This window comes from Urocitellus parryii, chromosome 1 (assembly GCF_045843805.1).
Source record: "Urocitellus parryii isolate mUroPar1 chromosome 1, mUroPar1.hap1, whole genome shotgun sequence".
Taxonomy (NCBI): Eukaryota; Metazoa; Chordata; class Mammalia; order Rodentia; family Sciuridae; genus Urocitellus; species Urocitellus parryii.
Window position 1 is genome coordinate 78,767,903 of NC_135531.1, and position 21,575 is coordinate 78,789,477.

Consider the following 21,575-nt stretch of genomic DNA (forward strand, 5'->3'; position numbering starts at 1 on the left):
GGCTGCAGCATGGGCCCCCTGAAAGCCCGAGGGCAGTCAGGAGACACCAACCTTGTTTTTCTATGGCATAACCATCCATAGCTAGATAAAAACACATGTCTATGACCCACCAGGGGACTGAATCGCTGCGTCTCTGCAGAAACAGCCCAGGTCTAGAGTCAGTTCCCATTATGTGCAGACCTGTGCTGATACATTTAGCCTAGGCCACTAAGGAACATTCTGGTCCCCAGCAGGTAGGCGGAAGGAAAAGGGATGTGCTCCACAGATCCTCCTCCAGGGTTGCCAGACTCTCTCCTGTGGAGAGGGAGCTTGGATTTTTCCCTGTTCTCACATCATTCTCTTCCTTTGTCCCCATCCTGTACCCAGTCTTTTTTATGGGAGTTTATGAAGCATTTCCACAGTATGATTCAAATTATTATTTCACATATTAAAATGCCCTATTACATAGACCACACAGAAAACACAGCCCAAAGCAAGGCAATAAAAATATGACTAAAAGGAGGCTGAGTAAAGCCTTTCATACTACTTGGAAGGAATTTTCAGATTTTTAAAAACTCTCACTTCCCCATCTTTGGCAAACTGACCCCATCCCATTAAAAATCATTCTCGATTTTTCTGAAAATAGAGCTAGTAAATCACATGGAAGGTACTGTGTAGTGGGGCAGGAAATCTTCATTCTATAATAAAAGAAGTGCAATATTCTTTGATGGGGTGTAAAGGGAGGAATTTTTTTAAAAAACTTGTTTTCCTCCATGTGGGCAGTTCTATGCTATGTGCTTTATAAATGTCACATTATTTAATCTAGAGTAGGCATTAATGTTTCTCTTTTATAGATAAGAAAACTGAGTCTCGGAATGGGCAAGCTTCCAGATGGTAAGTGATAGGCTTCCCACACAGGACTATGTGATTTTAAAAAATGTGCATTCCTTCTCTTGAGCCATTCTTTTCCCTTTTAATTTTTTGTTTAGTTTTATGTTGTTATGAAAAAAAATGGACCTTCAGATGTTGCAGGGGGTCACAGTCATGTTGGCCATTCCACATCTGAAGCTTTAGGTTAGGCAGAGCTGTCAAGGGAATCCGTCTAGCCACTCCTGGCATTTCAGTAAAGCAGTCCTCCAGAAAGACATAGAGTAACGTTGTTGACCCCCAGGAAGCACTTGCCATGTGCCAGGCACTGTGCTGAACTCTTCCCCTACTGTCCCATTTGATTCTCACTTGGGCAGTGTGAGGTGGTGCTATTATTGTCCCTGACTTACACCCAGATGAAGAAACAGGTTGAGCTACAAGGAACAGAGCAAGACTAAAACCAGTCAGAGCACCCCAGAGTCTGTGCTAGAACCAGAGCTAACACGTGCCCTTGCCTGCTCCACAGGGTAGACTCCGAGGCTCCCTAGTCAGCAACACCATGTCCCCTAAAGGAGAAAATTAGATGACCAAGATCAAGGACAAAAGGAAGAAAGAGTATTTTTACTTCAGTCACAGGGGCAATTCATAAAGAAAATTATTGATTTAAAAAAAACAGCAGGAGGAATGTGTACACAGGAGACATGGCTATGCCATTGGTTGGAGAAAGATTTGAAATGTAGGAAGAAGGTATTAGAAAGTTGATTGTTTCAGGCCTCAGCTGTAACACCCTGGTAAATTTTACCATGATGAAACTTTTTTTTTTATTTTTCACACTTTGTCCATGAAATTTGTATTTCTGGTTGCTTCTTGGATCTAATTTTGTAATCTCTGCTTACTTCTTCTTATCTAACCTAAGAAAATAGAATTACTGGGAATAAAGTCTCCTGTTTGTAATATTATATATTGATTTCTAGCATCATTGCATGTTTTGTTCAACTACATTCAAGTTTCATTTTCTAGGGGAGTACATGTTTCCTACCTGATCCCCACTGAATTTTCATTTGTCCATCCCAGTACCATATAAGAGTCAGGCATGTGAGCTCAGAGATGATCAGACATCCTGGGTCTGAACCCTAGCTCTGCCATTTGCTAAGCTATGACAAACTTCTTTTCAGCAATGAAGATAATAATAATAGCTACTTCATATAGTTGTTTCGAGAGTTGAATTATGATAACATTAGTTAAGTGCTAATCATCACATCAGATGAAGAAAGAATCTAAGAAGCATTACTTATTAATACTATTTTCATTGTTGTTAACGTAAGTGTTTATTTTGCAAATACAGATGCACCTTGACTTCCCACAGGGGTAATATCCTGAGAAGTGCATTGTAAGTTGAAAATGCCATTGAGTCAAAAATGCAGTTAACCAACTGAACGTTATAGCTTACCTTAAACGTGCCTACCCTACTTTAAACATGCTCAAAACACGACCTACAGTTGTGCAAAATCATCTAATGCAAAGCCTATTTTATAATGAAGTATTGGATATGCAGTGTATTTTATTGAGTACTATATTGAAAGGAAAAAATAAAATGGTTGTTCAGGTATGCTTTTACACCATCGTAAAGCTGCAATGTCATAAAGAGGAGACCATCTGCAATAGGTAATGTAGCAAGCTCCTCAGCTCTGCTGTTGCTGGTCAGCAGTGGTCGGAAAACGGTAACAGATTGTTAACTTTTTTGATTTGGTTGGTGATAGGAAGAGGCAGTTCTCATATAACAGAGATACTATCATTGAAGTGGTATCTTTCAGTGTACACTGTGGGAAACTTCCTCTATGGTGTCTGAAAATTATAAACTAGATGGGTACAACCAGAATTTTAAATTTGATTTGGTTTAAGGGAAATTTTGTACTGAGAAGCTGGTGGGGGTGCTACAGGGAAGTAAGATTGCCATGTTCCTCACTTACATCTTAGACTTAAGTCTTTTACTTCCCTTCATAAAAATGAAAATTTTGCCTTGTTTGCTTGTTTGTTTTAGTTCACTAAAGTGTGGCTAAAATGGGGCCATGGTGTTGGACTCCATGAAAGGGAAAATTAAACAAAAATAGTTTTGTTTTTTTTTTGCAGTTAGTACTAGGGATCAAACTCAGGGGTACTTCAACACTGAGCTATATCTCCATCCCTTTGTTATATTATTTTGAGACAGGATCTCACTAACTTTCCCAGGCTGACCTTGAATTTGAGATCCTCCTGCCTCAGCATCATGAGTTGTTTTGATTTCAGGCATGTACCACTGCCCCCAGCTGAGAACTAGGTTATTAGAATAGGAGATGTTAATGATGAGAGTTGCATCTCTCCCAGGCTTCTGGATAGAATAATCAGGAAGTCAGGTACCTGAAACTCCAGCATGGTCTTCCCCATGTTTGACTCCAGCATATAGTGATAGGCTCCAATGCTCGTGCTCGGGTCATCTGCATCATCTAAAGTTCCCTTGGGAAGGAAAGGAGAAAAAGAAAATGTTACTGATTTCTCCTCCCCTTATTTGAGTGACCAGAGATCAATCCTATGGCCACACAGCAAGTTTACAATCAACTGTCACAGTTGATTTTGGATAAAATCCTTAATCTTACCCTAATTCAGAATAAAGAAGATTTTATAATCAACTTGAATCTAGCTTTTGATTAGAATGTTAACTAATTATTCACTTGACAGAATAGTAATTCCAAAGCAGAATTTCCCATATCATTGCATAGGGTTTTCCTTGGTGGTGGTGTTAATGCTGGTGTGACTGCCCTTTGAGGTGACTTCATTGCTTTCTGAACTCTCAAAGCACTGACCTTGCTCTGATTTCACTGACAGCCAGGGCAAGATTATGTAACTGACATTGAAGAATTCTCCAACTGCATGGACCATTCACATTTTATTGCCATGATTCTTAGGGGGAGCTTTTATAATATGCTGGCATTTGGACTGGAGACATGGATCTTGGGTGATATTTTTTCACTCTCAGACCACTTAATCTTTAGGAAACAAGGTGGGTGAATGATGGGTAGAAATGAAATTCCCTTTCAGTGTGGTTGTGGGAGTGGTGCTAAGAAGCTAACATAAACTCTGGAATGGCATGCAGGCCTCCTTCAATATCCCATGGCCTGAATTCCAAGGAAGGTGGGCAATGGCGACCTTGTGAGGCTGAGCAAACAGTGACCAGCATCAGATAGCAGCAAATTTATAGCTTTTGAATGCAATAACATTAACACACTGCTGCTGAAATATTTATGTTGGCTTTTTAAATATCCCAGAGGAAATCCATGCAGAAGCCTGCAAGCCATATATATTCTTTTTCTTTAGAAATTTCCATGAAAAAATGATAAATTACATTTACACTGAGGGCCCTCCCTGCTCCTGAGTAAATTCCACACTTATATAAATCAGGCATCATTTTCCTAGCTTCTCTTCCTCAAAGGCACTTGAAATTTACAGAGCCGGAAAATAAAGGCTTCCTTTCATCCTTAGACCAGATATAGTGCAGAGCTCCCTGCCTTCTCCCTGGCAGGTCAATTGCTCTTCTTCCCTTTCCCCTTTCAAATATCTCCTCTATGTGATAATAGCATTTGTGAGGGGGAAAGGACCATGATAGTCAGATGATGTCTCCTTCACTATCAGCAGCTTTTACAGAAGGATAGCTTTCTAGTCAGATTGAGGCAAACAAAAGGAAAACCTTAGATAGGGTTTATGCATGCTAATGCAAACCAAAGTTGGCTACTCCTTTGGTAATGCCAAATTCCTGCCTTCAAGCACACTCAAGAGAAACACCTGTCACAGGTGGGGGCCCAAGGCTTCCTCTGTGGCTTATAGTTTGGAGGTAATGGGGGTGAGGACCTCCAAATCATTCATGGGGCAATTAATAATTCAGTGCTGAATTGCTAAGAGAATGCCTTTTTTAAATTTCTAAGGGTTTTCGCTCTTAAAGTACTTCATATTTAATTGTGTCCATCACAGAAATTTTCTAAGCTCTCTGAAAGAAATAAATTGATATTAAATATGATAATTATAACAGTTAATATGTATCAGGTTGACTCTTTAAATAGTGTTTTCTTAAAAATACAGATTATAGAGCCCCACATTGGCTGACTTTGACGTAAATAAATAAATAAATAAAGGTAGATGAAATTATCTACCTTAATGTAAAGTTTGATTAATTGTGATCCAGGGAATTTAAGAATATTACAGAGCCATGCGTGGTGGTAATCTCAGTGACTCGGAGGACTGAGGCAGCAGGATCACAAGTTCAAGGCCAGCTTCAGCAATTAGCAAGACCCTGCCTCAAAATAAAAAGAGTTGCTAATATAGCCCATTTGTAAAGCAGTACTGGGCTCAATCTCTAGCACAAAAAAAAAAAAAAAAAAAGAATATTACTGGGATGGGGAGTGGAAAGCCAGCTCCAATTTCACAATTTCTAATCCAAGTATTCTTTTTGCTGAAAAGTAATGATTCAGTGGGTAAAAATTTAACCCGTGCAATTTTTAAACTAAGAATCTGCTCACTTTAGCATCTCCCAAGATTCAAACGCCTCCTTGGTATTCTCAGTGAGGCCAGCTTATCCCTCCCCTGATGGTACTCACACTGGTGGAGGCCACCGCTTCCTGAACACTTTCCATAATGAATTCCTTGGTGATCCTGCGAGAAGGCAGTTCATTGAAGAGGGAGTTGATTAGGGCCACTTTTGCTGCATCCCGCCTGGCCTCAGCTCTACTTAAGCAGCACTTGAGAAGGGAAGGAGAAAAGCAGCCATTAAAGGATTCAGCAACTCACCATTTTATCCTTGCATCAGTGAATCTCTGGACATTTCTATTCATACATTCAATGTCTGCACCTGTTCTTCTATACCCATTGCTACTCCCTGAAGATCATGCAGGTTTTCCTTTAGTTGTAGAGCCCATGCAAATGTCTTAATTGTCCAATTAAGACATTTGGTCCAATTGCAGAGTTATGCAATGTCTACTATGGATCAGAGGCTTTGCCTACTCTGTTAATAAGTCCTAATAAAAGAGTAATGGCTGCTATTGTGGGCTAGGTTATTTAAATTCATTACTAGGACCTTCCTTGAATCTCTATTTCAATGAAAAGAAGTAAGGAAAGAAGATTAACATGGAAACTGGAGTTTCTTGAACAATGATCAAAAACACAGGGTTCAGAGTCAGACTGCAGGGGTTGGAGTTCAAGCTCTAACACATACTAGTTGTAAGATTTGAACAAATTGATTAGTTTCCCTGTGTCTCCATTTCCTCCTTTGTAAAATGGAAACAATAGCAAGATTGAAGTAAAAAATAAATTAGTATTCCTTTTGGCTTTCCCAAGGATAGACAACACAGACAGCCTATGATTAGTAACTCATTAAGACAAATGAGTTACTAATTCTACCCCGTGTGCCCAAATGTACTATTGCCTTCCATCCTCCTAGCCCAGCTTCCACATTGCTCACGTCGATCTGCCTAATATATCCTGCTATTTTTTTTTTATGTCCTCTTGTCTCTTTTTCTAACAGATAAAAATTCCTATTCTTCAAGTTCTGGCTTGATGTGTATCTGAGGTATCCAGAGATGGGTAAAGGCCTATAAAAACATGGACTCTGGATTCCATGGACCTGGGCCCCAGAGTGTGATGGCCTGAACCCAGGATTGTAGATTCTACAATTACTAGTGCAAAACAAGTCCCAGGAAGAGAAGCCAGGTCCCGGCCCTTGCCAGTGGGGTGGTCAGGTAGCCTTTCTCCTCCACTCAGTGACTATGAGCTCTGGATCATCTGAACTTTTGGGGCTAATTGTTTCATCCAAATCTTCTACTTCCTAAAATGTATGATTCTCAGAATTTGCTTGATAACTGGTATGGAAGAAGAAGGAAGATGCCAATAATCACATTCTTCCACAGTTTCACAGCCTAAAGGACCTGTACCACTCACAGAATTAAGCCAAATACCTCTAGTTTTTAAGCCCTTCTTCAATTCTGCCCCATGCGCCCTATGTTAACCATCTCTGCCCTACCCAGGGCATGTTCTCCAGAGGCCTGCTTCTCCCCCCATCTCCACAAACCCAGTTAGGGGCTTCTGAAATCAGGTTCCAGGTCCTCTGTGATTTCCCCTGAAACGTCATAGAATAGTAGAAATGATGTAGTGATCATGTAATTGACTACTCATCACTCTTCTCATCCTCTCTCCTAACCCCCAGACCTTGGCAGGGCCTAACCCAGGGTCAGTGTTTAGAGATGTTTGTTGTATGGTCAATGCATGGATGAAGTAAGTATAAAACCTCGAAAATGGCAGGACAAGACACTGAGGAGAATTAAAAAAAAAAAAAAAAACCTGAATGGGCCTAATAAAGTAGAATATTTAAGGGCAGGAAGAGCTACTTTAAATCACAATACAGAGTAATTTTCCATATAATCTTGCTACATTTTGGATCTTAAATGCTGCCCAAACCCCACATATTGAAGGCTTGGTCCCCAGCCATGTGGACTGGGAGGTTGTGGAACCTTTAGGAAGTGGGTCCTAGAGAAATAAAGTTAAGTCACTGGAGATATGCCCTGTGAGGGGACACTGGGACTCAAGCTACTCTTCTCTCTCTTTCACTTCCTGGCTGCAAGGTGGTGAGCAACTTTCTTGTACCACAAACTCCTGTCATGATTTGCTGCCTCATCATAGGCCTAAAAGTCACAGAATCAACTGTCCATGGACGAAAACCTCTGAAACCAGACCAAAATAATCTTTTTTTTTCCTTTTCAGTTGGTTCTCTCAGGTATTTTGTCACAGTGATGGAAAACTAATACAATCATTTAAGGGAAAGAATAGAGTTGGAGTTCTAAAACATATGTGGAAAATAGTTTGGGTTTTCTCCTTGTTTTGAATGATGAGAAAAAAGACTTTGGATGTAGCTATAGGCAGCAAAGTCATTCAAAGTTTAGACCTCCTCCAAGGTTTAGGTCACCTATGTAAAACCAGAGCTTTGTCTTGTAGACTTTGCTGGAAATTTACAGAATGTAGGGTCCTGAGTCCGCAGTCCTTTACTGAACTCTGATGCCACCTTCCCTAGAAGTGTTTCCTGAGCATGTTCAAGGCCAGGCTAAGAGGACCACTGACCATGACTATACTGCAGGGTGATTGTTTGCTAGTGCTGTGCCTTCCTGCTTCACCTCCAGGTTGTGAGTTCCCTCAGGGCAGAATCCATGTCTTAGCTGACTATAAGTCCCCTGCCCTACTTGCACAGTGCTTTTGTGAATAACTGAATACAGCATAGGAAAATTTTTTTAAAAGTTACTAGACCACCAAATATAATGTTCAAGAAATTCTTAAAGAAAAAATTATTTGAGAAAAGGGTCCCATTTCAATATACGTTGTGTGGTATGTGTAACCCAGTAATATAAAAATACATTAATACCTGGATTTCAGAGGGATAATTGGGTATTATGTTTAGACAGACTGATAGGACCATTTTTGCCTAAGTGCAGGCTATGTTTATTATTCTTTGGAAAATCAGTTCCCCATTAAAAAGCAAACAAAGTTTTTGCAAGTATTACCTGACATCTGTAGCAGCAGCACATTTTAATAGCAATTTAGCTTTACAAAATCTACACTAGACCTGTTGGGTTTTAGAATTTAGAGAATTAGATTCAGATTGGAGCACTCTTAGGAAACAAGTTTCTATCTAAATAATAGCAATTTAAGCCATTTTTCATAAAGAGAGAGCCCTAGTAAACACTACTTAGTTTAAAAAAAAAAACTATCTATTTTAAATAAGACCAGCTAAGTACTAGATCAAAGGCACCACATTTACAACCAAATGGCACTGCTTCAGAGATCAAAGTGCAGCCAGGATGAGAGAACAGAAAGAGTCTTTACCCAGGATGCGTGGGAAAAGAGACTCAGCCAGTATCAGAATGTTAAGATGGACACTGTCTTTACTTATTTTCTTGTTTCAGTGTACAAAATCCTTCCTTAAAACAGGATAGAAAGTGTACCAATTGATAAGTGCATAAAATAAATTCTGAGCATCTTGGGGCTTTTCTTACTACTGTATTATACATTTCTGAAAGACACGTTCTTCAAAATGGCTATAATATTAACCAGTCACTTTCTCCTACAAATCTAAGCCAGTAATTGTTGCATATTTTTCTTTAGGGTTTTTTTAAGGGGAACTTTAGACCCATAAGAACCTGTACTTGGGAAAGAAATTCAGCAAAACAGAAATCTACTGAGTCTATCTAAACCAGAGTGTAGATTCTGCTGGAAGAAGAATTCTGTTAGAGTTACCATCAAAGAGTGGGAAATGCTGTAAGAAAATAAAATATGGTAAGTGACAGGACGTTTTATTGGTGTTCAAACTGGCCCTCAAAGACATCAGTTGGGGAGTGAGTGAAGTATGATGTTATTTCAATGTAACTGCCTGCTAGAATTAGACTTCCCAGGTTGCATAGTTTATTCTTGCTATTTTAAATCCAGACCCCATCATAAATACAGATTAGTACACTGTGCCATTCTTACTTACATCCACTAGCCATTCTTACTTGTTAGTATAGACAGACAACGCCTGTCCCTTGCACTCTGTGAACGTGCAGAGCTAGAATATTTAACAGTGTAGATTTTACTGAAGTCAGCTGTGGATTTCTTAGGCACATGGAGCCACATGCTTTCCAAGTGGCCAGCAGACCTCACTCAGACATTATTTGTCTTGATGCTCAGATGCCTTTCATTTGCTGGTAGATTATAAACCATTATAATCATTTCAAAGTCTTCTGACTAATCTAAAATTAAAGAAAAAAAAAAGAATGACTTAAAATAACCCAGGAAGCTATTTAAAGGCAGTAGTAGCCTGCCTGCAACATGCCCTCATGATCTTACCTCCTAGGGTTCACATTCTAGTGTATTCCTGCTCAGACTGCACTGGGGGTGGTCTGTGAAACCAATGGAACATGGCAGAAGTGATGGGCTATCTCTTCCAATATTGGATTGTAAAAGACCGTGAGCTTCCATCTCGGTCCTGCTTGTTTTCTCTTTGATCACTGCTTTAGAAAAAAAATCAGCTTCCCAGTTATGAGCAGGGACACATGACAGGGAATAAAAGCCTTCTGCCAATAGCACCTGAGAGAGATTGGAAGCTGGTCCTCCAGTCCCAATCAAGGCTTCAGATGAGTGCAGCTTCAGCTGACAAATGGACTGCAACCTTCTAAGACCCTGAGCCAGAATCGCCGAACTAAGCTGCCTTCAGATTCCTGGTCATCAGGGACTATAGGAGACAGTTAATGTTTATAACTTTTGAGGCAATTTGTTATGCAGCAATAGATAACTATGACAAAGGCTTTGCTGACTGCCAGTAATTAGAAATTGTCTTACCACACCCTTGAGGGAGAGCTCAATAACAATAATCCTCATTGCTGACACTATGTGCTTGGAACTGTGCTAAGCACTTTGTTTATTATTACATTCCATTATTACAGCAATCCTGTGAGGCTGATTTTGTCATCCTGATTTTGCAGTTGTGGAAATGTAATTTGAGGACAGGTAATTTGGCTAAGGTCACACAGTATTCCCTAATCCAGTTGAGTACTGTAGACAAGACTCCAACTTTGACATTCCATGGGTCATTTTGCCATCAGATTCCAATGGTGTTTTCCCCATCCCTACATGGCAAACTTGATTTCACTTAAAAGGCCAAGGAGGACAGAGGACACTGTGGTAGTAAATCATGCTCGCCGAGGAGGGGAATGTGTTAATGATTATCTTAATATCCTTTCTCCTATTCCCCATTTGATGGTTTCCTGAACTATAGGAAGATAGAAATAGAAAGACCAATATGACTAAACAAGAGATCAAATGTTATCTCTTGTAGGAAATGTCTCCTTTGGATTGAATATATCCTCTTGATGAAATATGGGGCCAAGAGCTTTGGAAAGTCTGCCTCTTGGAGTTGTTTAACAATTTTAAGAAATGTTTGGGAACTTCAAAAGTAAAAATCATTCATATTAAATTTTCTCAGTTGTATGGGTTAAGAAATCCCATCCCCCTCTCCAGCCCAGCTCCTTCTGGCTTTGTGTTTTATTTTGGAGCTTAGATCATCAAAAACCACCAAGCCTAATCCAGGAGTAGAGAACAAAGTTCAAAAGCTTCCGTGTTCATGGCACAGTCTTCTGGGAACTTGTTAAACATACGTAACCCCAGGTTCCAACCTGACCTATTGAACCAGAATCTCTGCGGATGGATCACAGTGGGTGATCGACATTTTATTAAGATTTCCAGGCGATTATGAAGTTCCTTTTTGAGGAACATCACTCCATGCTTTCCCTGACTCTCATATTTAACTGGCAAGGACAGATCCAGGTTTTATGTGGCCCAAGGCTTACCCAATTTGGGGACCTTATTTAAGAAAAACCACATAAAGTTACAAGTGAAAAAAAGTTGGCATTGTGACTTGCAAGGGGCCTTTGTGGAAGCTTCTTGGTCTTCATGGTAAATTCACCTTTGTTAACATTGAAAAGTGCTAATTTTTCACCAGAGAAATTGCCTCTACCCAAAGTCAAAAAAAGCAGTATTCAGGTTAACAACAAAAAATTCTTCATTACAGTTCTTCTAAAATTTGCTGACTTATCTAAGTGATATCTCAATTTTACTTTTCTACTCATCAAGTTTTATTTCTTCCATAATAATTTTTCATAATGTAATGTTAACATCCATCCAAGATGATGAGGATGACACGACGACGAGATTGTCACTCACCAAGCCACATCCCCAGGGCTTTCTAAGTTTTTAAATTTTGAGATAGTGTCTCACTCAATTGCTGAGAGCCTCACTAAGTTGCTGAGAGTGACTTTGAACTTAGCTGCTGGGATTACAGGCATGCACCACCATACCTGATCCATCCAAGATTTATTTTTAAACTGTCCTCAAATAAAATAATGGTTAGTCAATTTTTTAGGATGAACAGAAGCTGTTAAATTAATTTAAATAAAATTTTGATAGTCATGAATGTTTTAAATGGAAATGCCTCCTAAGAAATTAGTTTTATTGCTATTTGTGAAATATTTTAGAACTAGTTATAGGTGTGTTACTGTTTACAGAAACACCTTCTAACCAAACTGACACAATGCATACTCTGAACAATGTTACCCTCATTTGATCAATTTTCATCCATGCTTTTGTTTCAGAAAATGAGGCAGGATGCATGTGTTCAGTAGACATTTCTATGTCCCAAGATTTTACTGAACATACACCACAAACACAGTGCATCATAAACAAGAGGCTTTCTAGAATTATTCATGCATGTGTTTTAAAGATAGGAAGAAAGGTCTTCAGATTCAAAATGTGTACAACCAAATTAGGTTCACTCTTACTCACTGCCTATCAGTGGTAACCAAGGGATTGAAATGTGGCTTGTAAGGAGCAAAATTTTTTGAATAATAGTAATGTAATGGCAAATGCTGCAGATTGTATCCAAAGATAATGATGCCATCCTCCCTAGAGTTAATGACAGGTCAGTGATATTTAGGTGGCATTCCCTCAACAGTACACAGTACTGAGAGGTTCTCCAAGCTGGGATTGTGCAGGTGGCAAAACTTAATAAACTGACTGTGAGAGGTGAGAATTCTTGCCCAAATCCTGTAGACTGTTATGTCTAACATTCAGGTGGTTCGGAACATTTTGCTTTTGCAACTTACAGTCTCTGTGACTTGCAAGAGTTTGTGTGTATGGCCTGCCAGCTCTGGTCAGTGTCACCGACACCTCGGTTTCATCCTGACAGCAAGCCTTCAGCAAAAAAAAAAAAAAAAAAAGAATGCCACAAGCCAGGCCCCAGTGCTTTCTGTTCTTTAAGACCTTGACTGCCCTGGCCGAAGCATGAACATTTACATGTGTTCCAATTTATCTAATTGTGGGTATATTAGCATTTTACCCCCTTCCAGATGGTGATATGAAAAGAGGGCAATGATTGAAACTCAGTCACCCAATATTGTGTCTCTCTGTAGGTCATGCTGCCAGCAAATATGTTGGGAACAATTTAGAGCTCTGTGTGTGCTGGGAATGTGGGTCTTTGCTAGGTATGGGGGAGGGGACTGGTCTGAGAGTCCAATTTTCAGAGAAAACTCACCAGTTCCTGTCAACTGAAAGAAATGTTTCAGGCACATGGTGGGTCAGAATGTTATTTTTATAATATAAACCACCTGGCCTTCTCCTAATTTACCTCTGCCGAAAATGCTATTCTACACACATACCTGGAGCAAGTCCCTGGTAACTATTACAAACCCACGTGGTACTGTGCTCCTTGAAGCCTTTTTCTTTCTCTCCTGTTTTTTTAATTTAATTTTTTTTTTTCAAATTAAGGTGAAAACAAGATGAATTGATCAGGTCTCAATATTTCAGTTTATTTTTATAGTAATTTTGATGCTTTAAAAGGATCACATGAATGGGATGGGAGGGGATTAGAAGGAGAGGGAGTCAGACTTTCTTCCCTACTCAGCAAGGAGAGATGAGAGGGGCAGACAGTGAGTATCCTCCTGGAGTTCACAGACCAGGGTCTGGGAGACTCCTGTGGAGATAGTTTGAAGTCTATCATGGGGCCTTGTCTAAACTTTTCTTTCTCTACACTTTACTGTCTTCTTTGAAGGTCAAGAATCTCAATCCACTCCGCTTAATAAAAGAAACAGATTCAAGTGAGGCAAGGAAGCTGGGGTCTCATTAAAACAATATGCACTTCCAAATTTCATGGGCAAGTCATTAATGTCTGATAATTAGCTGACAAGACTTTTAAATGGGGATAGGGTTTTAATTGGCCTTCCTATCTTTGGGTCTCATTAGTAATAAACCAGAATTTTTCCTATGGAGATTTCCACCAGGAAGTGTGCCTTTAGAAGTTGTTATGCTGCATCTGAGTCTAGGTATTCAACTCTAGAGACAGAGAAGACGTCATGGATGACTTCAAATAGAAATACTTAGCATTAAAACAGCATTAGTGCTGGGCAATAGTTTCGATTTTATGGCAGGAATCTAGCCACCATTTGGAGTGTGGAATGTTAAGGCCAGGCCTTATTAAATTATCAGCAAAGAGAGCATTACAATTCCATTTAGTCCAGTATAAAAATTGATCAAATTTTCTCTTAGTCATTCTCTCCTGGGAAAAACTTAATTTTATAAACTGAATTTATTGTGATTTAAATGTACCTTTAGTTCCCTGGACTTCAAGAAGATTCACTTAATGCATGAAGGTATAAAACATCTGTTATTATGTTTGATCATATAGGTGAAGTATGCCTTTTTTGCCTAAGTAACAAAAATAAAACAATCTTAAGAACTCCTATCTTTCTTTTAGGAGATATGATCGTTGGGGAAGTAGTTCTTTTAGGTGTTTTCATAGGAAATGAAATTGGTTTGAATATTATAGTGACAAAATAATCAAAGGCCGTTAAATGAATCCAATACCTTTTAGAGAGAAATATTTGTAAGGAGCACATTTGCGCTCAGTGTCCCTCTCAGTGTCCCTGTGGAGCAGCCCTGCTCCACAAAACCAAACATAAATGGAAGAAAAGACCCACAACAAATCAACAGCTTGCCAGTGGAAATATTAAATGTGTCAACTTCTTGTGGTTTCTGGTGCTATACAACTAGCCTAACAACCACCCCTCAGCTTTTAACACCTGTTTATTTTCTGTGAAGCAATTTTAACAACAACAAAATATTTACTTGAAAAAGATATGATACCCCGGTGAATAAGTGTCTCAAACTTCAAATAAATCAAGCTATTCCATTAATGTTTTAGCCAGGGGGCACATTTTTCATTTAATCATAATTCATGCACATAAATAATTGCATGTTGTAGTACTATAGCCAAGGGAATTTTTGCTTTTACTCAAAGTAAGAATGGAATTCATTAATCCAAGTCATTCTAGCAAACTCTATATGGAAGACCACGTCACTGGCTTGAAAACAAAACTTGAATCACAAACCTTTAAATCAAAATATGAAATAAAATAAAATGTTCAAGTTCTCTTTTGGATTTGGAAACAAAAGCAGCTGCTGAAGCATGAATGACTTTCCTTCTGAGTTCCTCAAGAGAGGGACCAGAAGACCATCTGATGGCCCTTCTGTTCCTCTTACTGTGAAACATGGAAAGTTTATGGTGAAACCACAAGTTTTCATGGTCATGATGTGTGGCTAGGGAAGGATTAACTGCCTAGATAAAAATTGCATAAAGAAATTGTACTCATAATGAATGAATTTTCACTTAATGTCTGCAATAATAGAAAATGGTTTCTTTCATAAAAGATACAAAATTAATACATTTCAATATAACTTCCTGAAAAATATTTTGGATCCATCAATCAATCAAATTATTTATTGTTTGGGAATTCAAAAATAAAATCATGTTTTCACTTCTCTTTTTGTAGTAGTTTCTGAAGGCCTGGTTTAAAGGCAGGGGTTACATATGCTGGTTTTTTTCTCCCCTCTTTCTCTTTTGTGGGTTGTGGTGTCAAGACCAACAAAAAAAAATTCTTTAATTAGTCTTGGTGGACACAAGCTTTCCATTTACTTCAATGGGAAGTTTCTTTACATAAAAACCAGTGGTTTGTGTCCATTGGAGCCTTAACTGGACTGCTTTCTTTGATTAATCAGAAGACTAAGGTTGAGTCTGAATACCACTTTTCTAAAGAATGAATGAGCATAATCTCTTACAGCTTTCATGAAAGGGCCTGAAACCAGAGGGATTAGTTGTGCAATCCAGGCCCATACTCCACTTCAAGTATTTTCAATTACTTGGCACCATTGGAAGTGACGTCCACGGCTCAGTAAGAAGGCTACTGCTGGCATAATGGTTTCTCCATGTCTCAGCACATGGTCTTGGCATTAATAATCCGTTGTGAAATGATTTGCAATGCACAGGGGTGACATTTGGTTATGTGAAAGGCATTGCAGGAATGAGCATGCAGGCTCTCCTAGGCCAACTGCTGGCAAAAGCATGATGAAGTGTTATATGGTGAAAAAAGCAATGTAGGAAGGTTTCTGAACTGACAATGAAAACTGCGGGGACATTGCTTTAAGAAAATTTTTCTTTTTTTTTTTTTCTCCTCCTGATTTTCCTTTCTCAAATTATATTTTGGAGAGCCAAATGGGTAAAGGGGCCACGTTTGGCAGCCAACCACCCAAACACATTTTCAAAACATTTGAATCAGGAAATTCTGGATCTTCTAAAGCAAAGATGTTAACAATCCTCCTGAGAACCTTAAAATATGATGATTTAAACATAAGGAAAAGGAGACCCTAAAATGACCAGAGAGATCAATCAGAGGCCCTCCAGCTGAAGAGTTCAAATTTTCATTTTGTTTTCTATGTTTTTAAAGACCACAAGGAGGATGTTGGATCTACCTCCTAAGGGAAGTCCTATCATTTGAGGACAAAATTTATGAGACAATTGGGAAGTTCATAATTCTCAGGATAGCAAAAATAAGAACAAGAGAACTAGCATTTCTTAGATTCATATCCCCTCAATCTACTCCAATGATCTGCCAAATGCATTATATTCCAGATAGATTATAATGAGTGCATTTGTTTATTTTTGTTTTTTTATAATTTATTATTATTTTTTGTGGTCTTGGAGATTGAACTCAGAGCCTTAACTCTGAGCCATCTACTGACTTTACTATGTATGTTCTATCACTGAAATTTATTAAATTTTAACAAATGTATTGGTGCCCAAGTGTGAGTGCAGCCAAAGTTGGTTGGTTATAGTCATGAGTCAAATGGGGGAAATTATCATGCTTAAATTAAATCCAGAATTATAAGTCCTTTTTTAATCAATAATTTTCATCCATTTCCAATATTTTAGCTACAGATATGAACAAAATAATATCTGTTGATTTCAATGTCACTGGCTTTTACTTCCTAGCCCTCTACCTTGCAGAGTTAAGTGGAATATCTTTACTATTGATTATGTACAAAAATGACACTAACTTCATTTATTCTTCAGATTTGTTATTCATTTCCATATTCATTCAACAAAATCTATTAGGCACTTATTATATGACAAATGTGCTTAAAATCATGAGGGACATACTATATAGATGCTGGCCCTGAGGCACTTACATTTTATTTCAGTGATAGAACATACATAGTGAAGTCAGTTGAAGGTAGCAAACATGAAAACATCAGAAGAGAAAGAGAAATAATGGCCTTGGGAAACCAGAGGTAGAGATTTCTAGTAGAAAGATTCAGAGAATATTTGTCAAGAATATAACATGGCATGGAGTCCTCAGATAGGGCAGGGTTTAGACCTGAAGAGAAGGTAGAAACAGTCCTCATAAGTAGGTTACTGTGTGAGTATGGAAATGGTTAATGTTATGATTTGGATCTCAAATGTTTTCCCCAAAGCTCATGTGTTGAAGACTTGATTCCCAGCGGGTGACGCAATTGGGAGTTGGTAGAAACTTTAGGAGGCAGGGGGGACTAGTTGGAGGGTGTAGATCACTGCGGGCATGCTCTTGCAGGGTATGTTGGGACCTTCATGCCTTGCTCTCTCTTTACTTCCTGCCTACCATGAGTTGAGCAGTTGTCCTCCACCACCTGCTCCCTGCCATGATGGGCCTCACCACAGTCCCAAAGGCAACAGGGTCAAGTGACCACGGACAGAAACCTCAAAAACTGAGCCAAAATAAGCTTCTCCTGTTTACGGGTTGTCTATCTCAGGTATTTTGTTTATCTCAGGTATTCTGTCACAATAACTGAAAACTTACTAACACGTTTTTAAATAAGATTCGTGAAATATTCTTGTATTACAATCCTATGACTGAATCCCTTCTCTTACACTTAGTGAGGTATATGCCTTGCTCTTTTGCCTAAACAGAAATGCCAAAGATCTATCTTTTTTGTTTGTTTGTTTCTCTTTGAAGACACAGATTTTGGTTTTGTTAACCTAGTTTCCCAACTTTTGTCCCTTTCATCAGTTTTCCTAATTCCCTCATCAATACCTAAACATTTAATGTAATTTAAAAGCCAGAATAATGTACAGATGCTATATCAAAAAAAAAAAAAGGTTCCTTGGTCACTTTTAAGCAGAACCTGTCTTTAGGTGCTACCTAGTCACAGAGCTGTGTGATTCTTTTATCATTATCTGGCTGGAAATATGCTGGGCCATTTCAATCTGAAACTTGTGAATTTATTTAACTCAAAGAAAATTGCTTCTGTTATTTATTCCCTCCCCTCTATTTCTCATGCCTCTTTCTGGAGCTCTTATTAATGTGCATCTTTAGGATTTGTCTCCACATCTCCTGTACTTTCATCCTCCAATGCTCTTTTTGCTTTAAGTTCTTGAAGACTTATTGTATTATTATTTTTTAATTTGCTACCTATTACTAATTTGGCTGTCATCTATGTCTACTCAACTCTTCATACCTCTTTTATTTGTTCTTTCTATTTTTCTAAATTAGCAATAACATATTTTATCTCTTGTATCCTGCTTGTTCATTTTATCATAGCTGTTTTAGGGGGCAAATTCCTTTCAATATTTTCCCAGGATGTCTACTATAATATTTTCTTACGTTCTGTATTGCTTGAACTACTTTGTGCTTTTGTTTGCTCGCCTTGGCCTTTTCTCTTATGCTTTTGGTTTTCCTCAGATGTTTAGTTCACTAACATTCATGGACCAAGATACCTATTACTCGAGGTGGCCAGCAAGACCTTTCCCTGGTCTGAGTGTGTTTCCTAGGGAGTCTCCCCACTGGAACTGCTGACAGGCCCTTTGGATGAGCAGGAAGGGTATGTTCACTGGCAGCCATCCTCTCAGGATGCTCAATTGTGGACTATAGGTACACATGAGTTAGAGAACCTCTTTCTCAACTGCTGCCTTTCTTCTCCTTCCCTGCCTTTATTCTGGTCAAGCTGTGTCTGTTCTGAAACCCACATGCAAACTGCTTTCGTTAGGTGATTTGCCTCCATTCATCAGATGTCAAAATCCACTGCTGACTCCTGCTCAGGGAAGGGGACAGCAATACCTCACTGGCTCTGTGTGTCACAAGTTTTGGAAGCAGTTCTTTAATTAGCTTTAAAATTATTCTAGAAAACCTTCCTGCTCTCTGCATTTGTTCTTCTGTTCCTGGAGTTTCTCTAGCTCTTCTTTACCTTTACAGTACATTCCTCCTGAATGTGTTTAGACTGTAGTATTTTTGCACCTGATAATCTGATTCCACTTTCATCTCCCAGAACTGTCTCAAGGTTCAGCTCTTCCAGTGCCACCCTTTCTTGTTGCCCATCACTATATTGTGAATTTACATATTTTTAAATACTTCTTTAACATTTTTCAAGACATTTTAGACTATAAAAAAGGTTGAGGTATGTGCTAAGTCCATCATCTTGATTCAATCTTGAGACATCTTGACATTTTATAATCTATGAGCAGTTCATCTTGTTGATTCTGTAGGCTATTTGGTGACTGTCTGAATATTGGGGCTCAGTCTTAGTTGTCCTTCCCAGTTTTAATTAAGATTAGATGCCCAGAAGTCACTGGTGGCAATTAGATGAGAGCATGCTTTCTCACCAGCTCCCCATTGGACACGAAGCAAGGTGGTTCTGTTTTCCCCAAGTAAAGTTAACCATAGGAGTAGGAGGTAGTCTTCCAAATCCTTATTGAGGTATGCAGCCTGCATCCTAAGTCTCTCTTGACCTTCTAACCTTCTGTAGTCTGAGTTGTGTCCCATTCCTTCACTGAAATCACTCTTCTGAAGGTTATCAGGGACTTTACACTCATCACTACCTGTGGCCATGGTGGCTTCAGCTCAGGAATGTATAAATATACAAGTCATCTCTCTCTGAAGGGCTGTTTGCAGTTCTTTCCCTGGGGGCTTCCAGTTACCTCACATGAACTTTGTCTTCATCTTCCACAAACCTGCTCTTCCTTCTCTTACGTTTTTTTGTCCAGATATTAAAGTCAAAGCTGAGGTGTCACCCAAACCCCTGTCCTACTATAGTCCTTTCACCCTTACCTTCTAACCACACTGTGTATGCTGCTTACCTCCATGGGGACTCATTGCTCATTTCCTGTTGGTCTCTCAGTTTTTAGCTTCATTTAGATCTAAAGCATTTTCCCCCAGTACTTGGGATTAAACTCAGGGCCTCACACAGCTAATCAGCCCCTCTAACTCTGAGCTGCATCCACAGTTCTTATATTTTATAAGTGTCTCCCTAAGTTGCCCTGGCCGGTTTTGAACTTGTGATCTTCCTGCCTCAGTCTCCTGAGTAGCTGGGGTTACAGGCGTGCATCACCACATCTAGTTAGATCTGAAACATTTTCATACTACTGCCAGAATAATCTTTCTGAAATATGTCTAAATATATTTGTTCACCTTCAGAGGTTGGTATTATATAGAATAAAACCTGTGCTCCTTTGAGGGTGTGATGGTCTCTCATTCAATGGGAGTGCCTAGCTGTCATTTCGCATAGGTCCTTACCACACAGAATGATTCTCATATCCCACAATTCTGCAAGTGTTTGTGGTCTCCTCTTGCTATGTGCCTGTGCTCATAGTATTCCTTATGCTGCAACTGTGTTCTTCCCTTTTTGACTGGCCAAAATACTCTTGAATGCACATCTCCACTCGCCTTTTTGCCCTCTAGGAATCTTTTGACTTCTCTAAGGCAGCACAGGTTTGTGGGTCTCTTTATTAATTTATACTCATCCCTCATTCCACCAAGGACTTGAGACAATGTAAAACAGACACAACAGGTAAAAGGATAACATGAATGAAGGAGGTATTATATTTGAAGGGAAAGTAAAGATAGAAACACAAATAATACCAGGCATGATGTTAGCCTTAAAATTGATATAACATTAAGTTCTGTAGACTGACACTACAAAGGGACACAATGAAAATCTGCCTCTGGAATTCTCAGCTGTCAAAGTTAAGAGAGATACTTGGTTGCTTGTGAATTTCATAGTGTACACTATAATGAAAGCATCTTTGCCAGTTACTAAAAAATGAGAGGTCATTACATTAAAAATTTCTATAAAGAGGTATGGTAAATTTAGAAGTTTCCTTCCTTGAGCCCTCATTGGCTCTTAAATATAACTCTGTAATTTCCGTAACTTTTTTAAAACATTGATTTCTTCAGGGTAGGGACCATAACCTCAGCCCACTGCTTGATACTTCCTGTTACTCAATTATTTTTTGTTATACAATGTTGAGGTAATGTAGGTAAATATTTTTGTGTGAAAAGTATACAGCTAGAAATCTACCATTTTAGACAACAGACATAAAAATTTAACCAACTGGAAGAGTCTTTATAATAAAAACAATTCTCGGGATACCTATGATGTACCAGATACCATGATGAACACATAATATGCACATTTCATAAGATTTCCAACTAATCCTGTGGATGCTGTTCCACATCTTAAAGCTTGGAAATGAAAAACGTAAATAGGTTTCCCAAGAGTATGCAGGTAGGGAGTGGCAGACTTGGGCTTAGCACTGATGCCTGATAGCAGCCCTGTGACTCTCAACACTTTGCTGTTGGTTTGTGCTTTGGTGTGCAGGTTGATTAAATTGATTAATATTAAATTTATAAAAGGGGACACTTTCTCCTGATGGAAAGGCTTTGCCGCCACTTGCTAGTTCTTTAAGTTTTATTCCAGAAGTTTTTGAAGGAAAGGGCAGCAACTATCTGGCAAATAAAATGCTGTGCTATAAAACTTATTTTCTATAAAGA

The 21,575-nt window shown here is 38.8% G+C and overlaps 1 protein-coding gene across 1 annotated transcript in view; it reads right to left on the reverse strand.

Annotated features, from left to right (window-relative positions):
- Positions 1 to 21,575, reverse strand: part of Lix1 (limb and CNS expressed 1) — a 47,363-nt gene that overhangs the window by 7,673 nt on the left and 18,115 nt on the right. Inside the window, exons 3-4 of the mRNA XM_026385911.2 lie at positions 5,472 to 5,612; positions 3,244 to 3,339 (exon numbers count right to left, since the gene is read on the reverse strand). Of these exons, the coding sequence (XP_026241696.2) occupies positions 3,244 to 3,339; positions 5,472 to 5,612 (237 nt within the window). The remainder of the gene's footprint in view (positions 1 to 3,243; positions 3,340 to 5,471; positions 5,613 to 21,575) is intronic.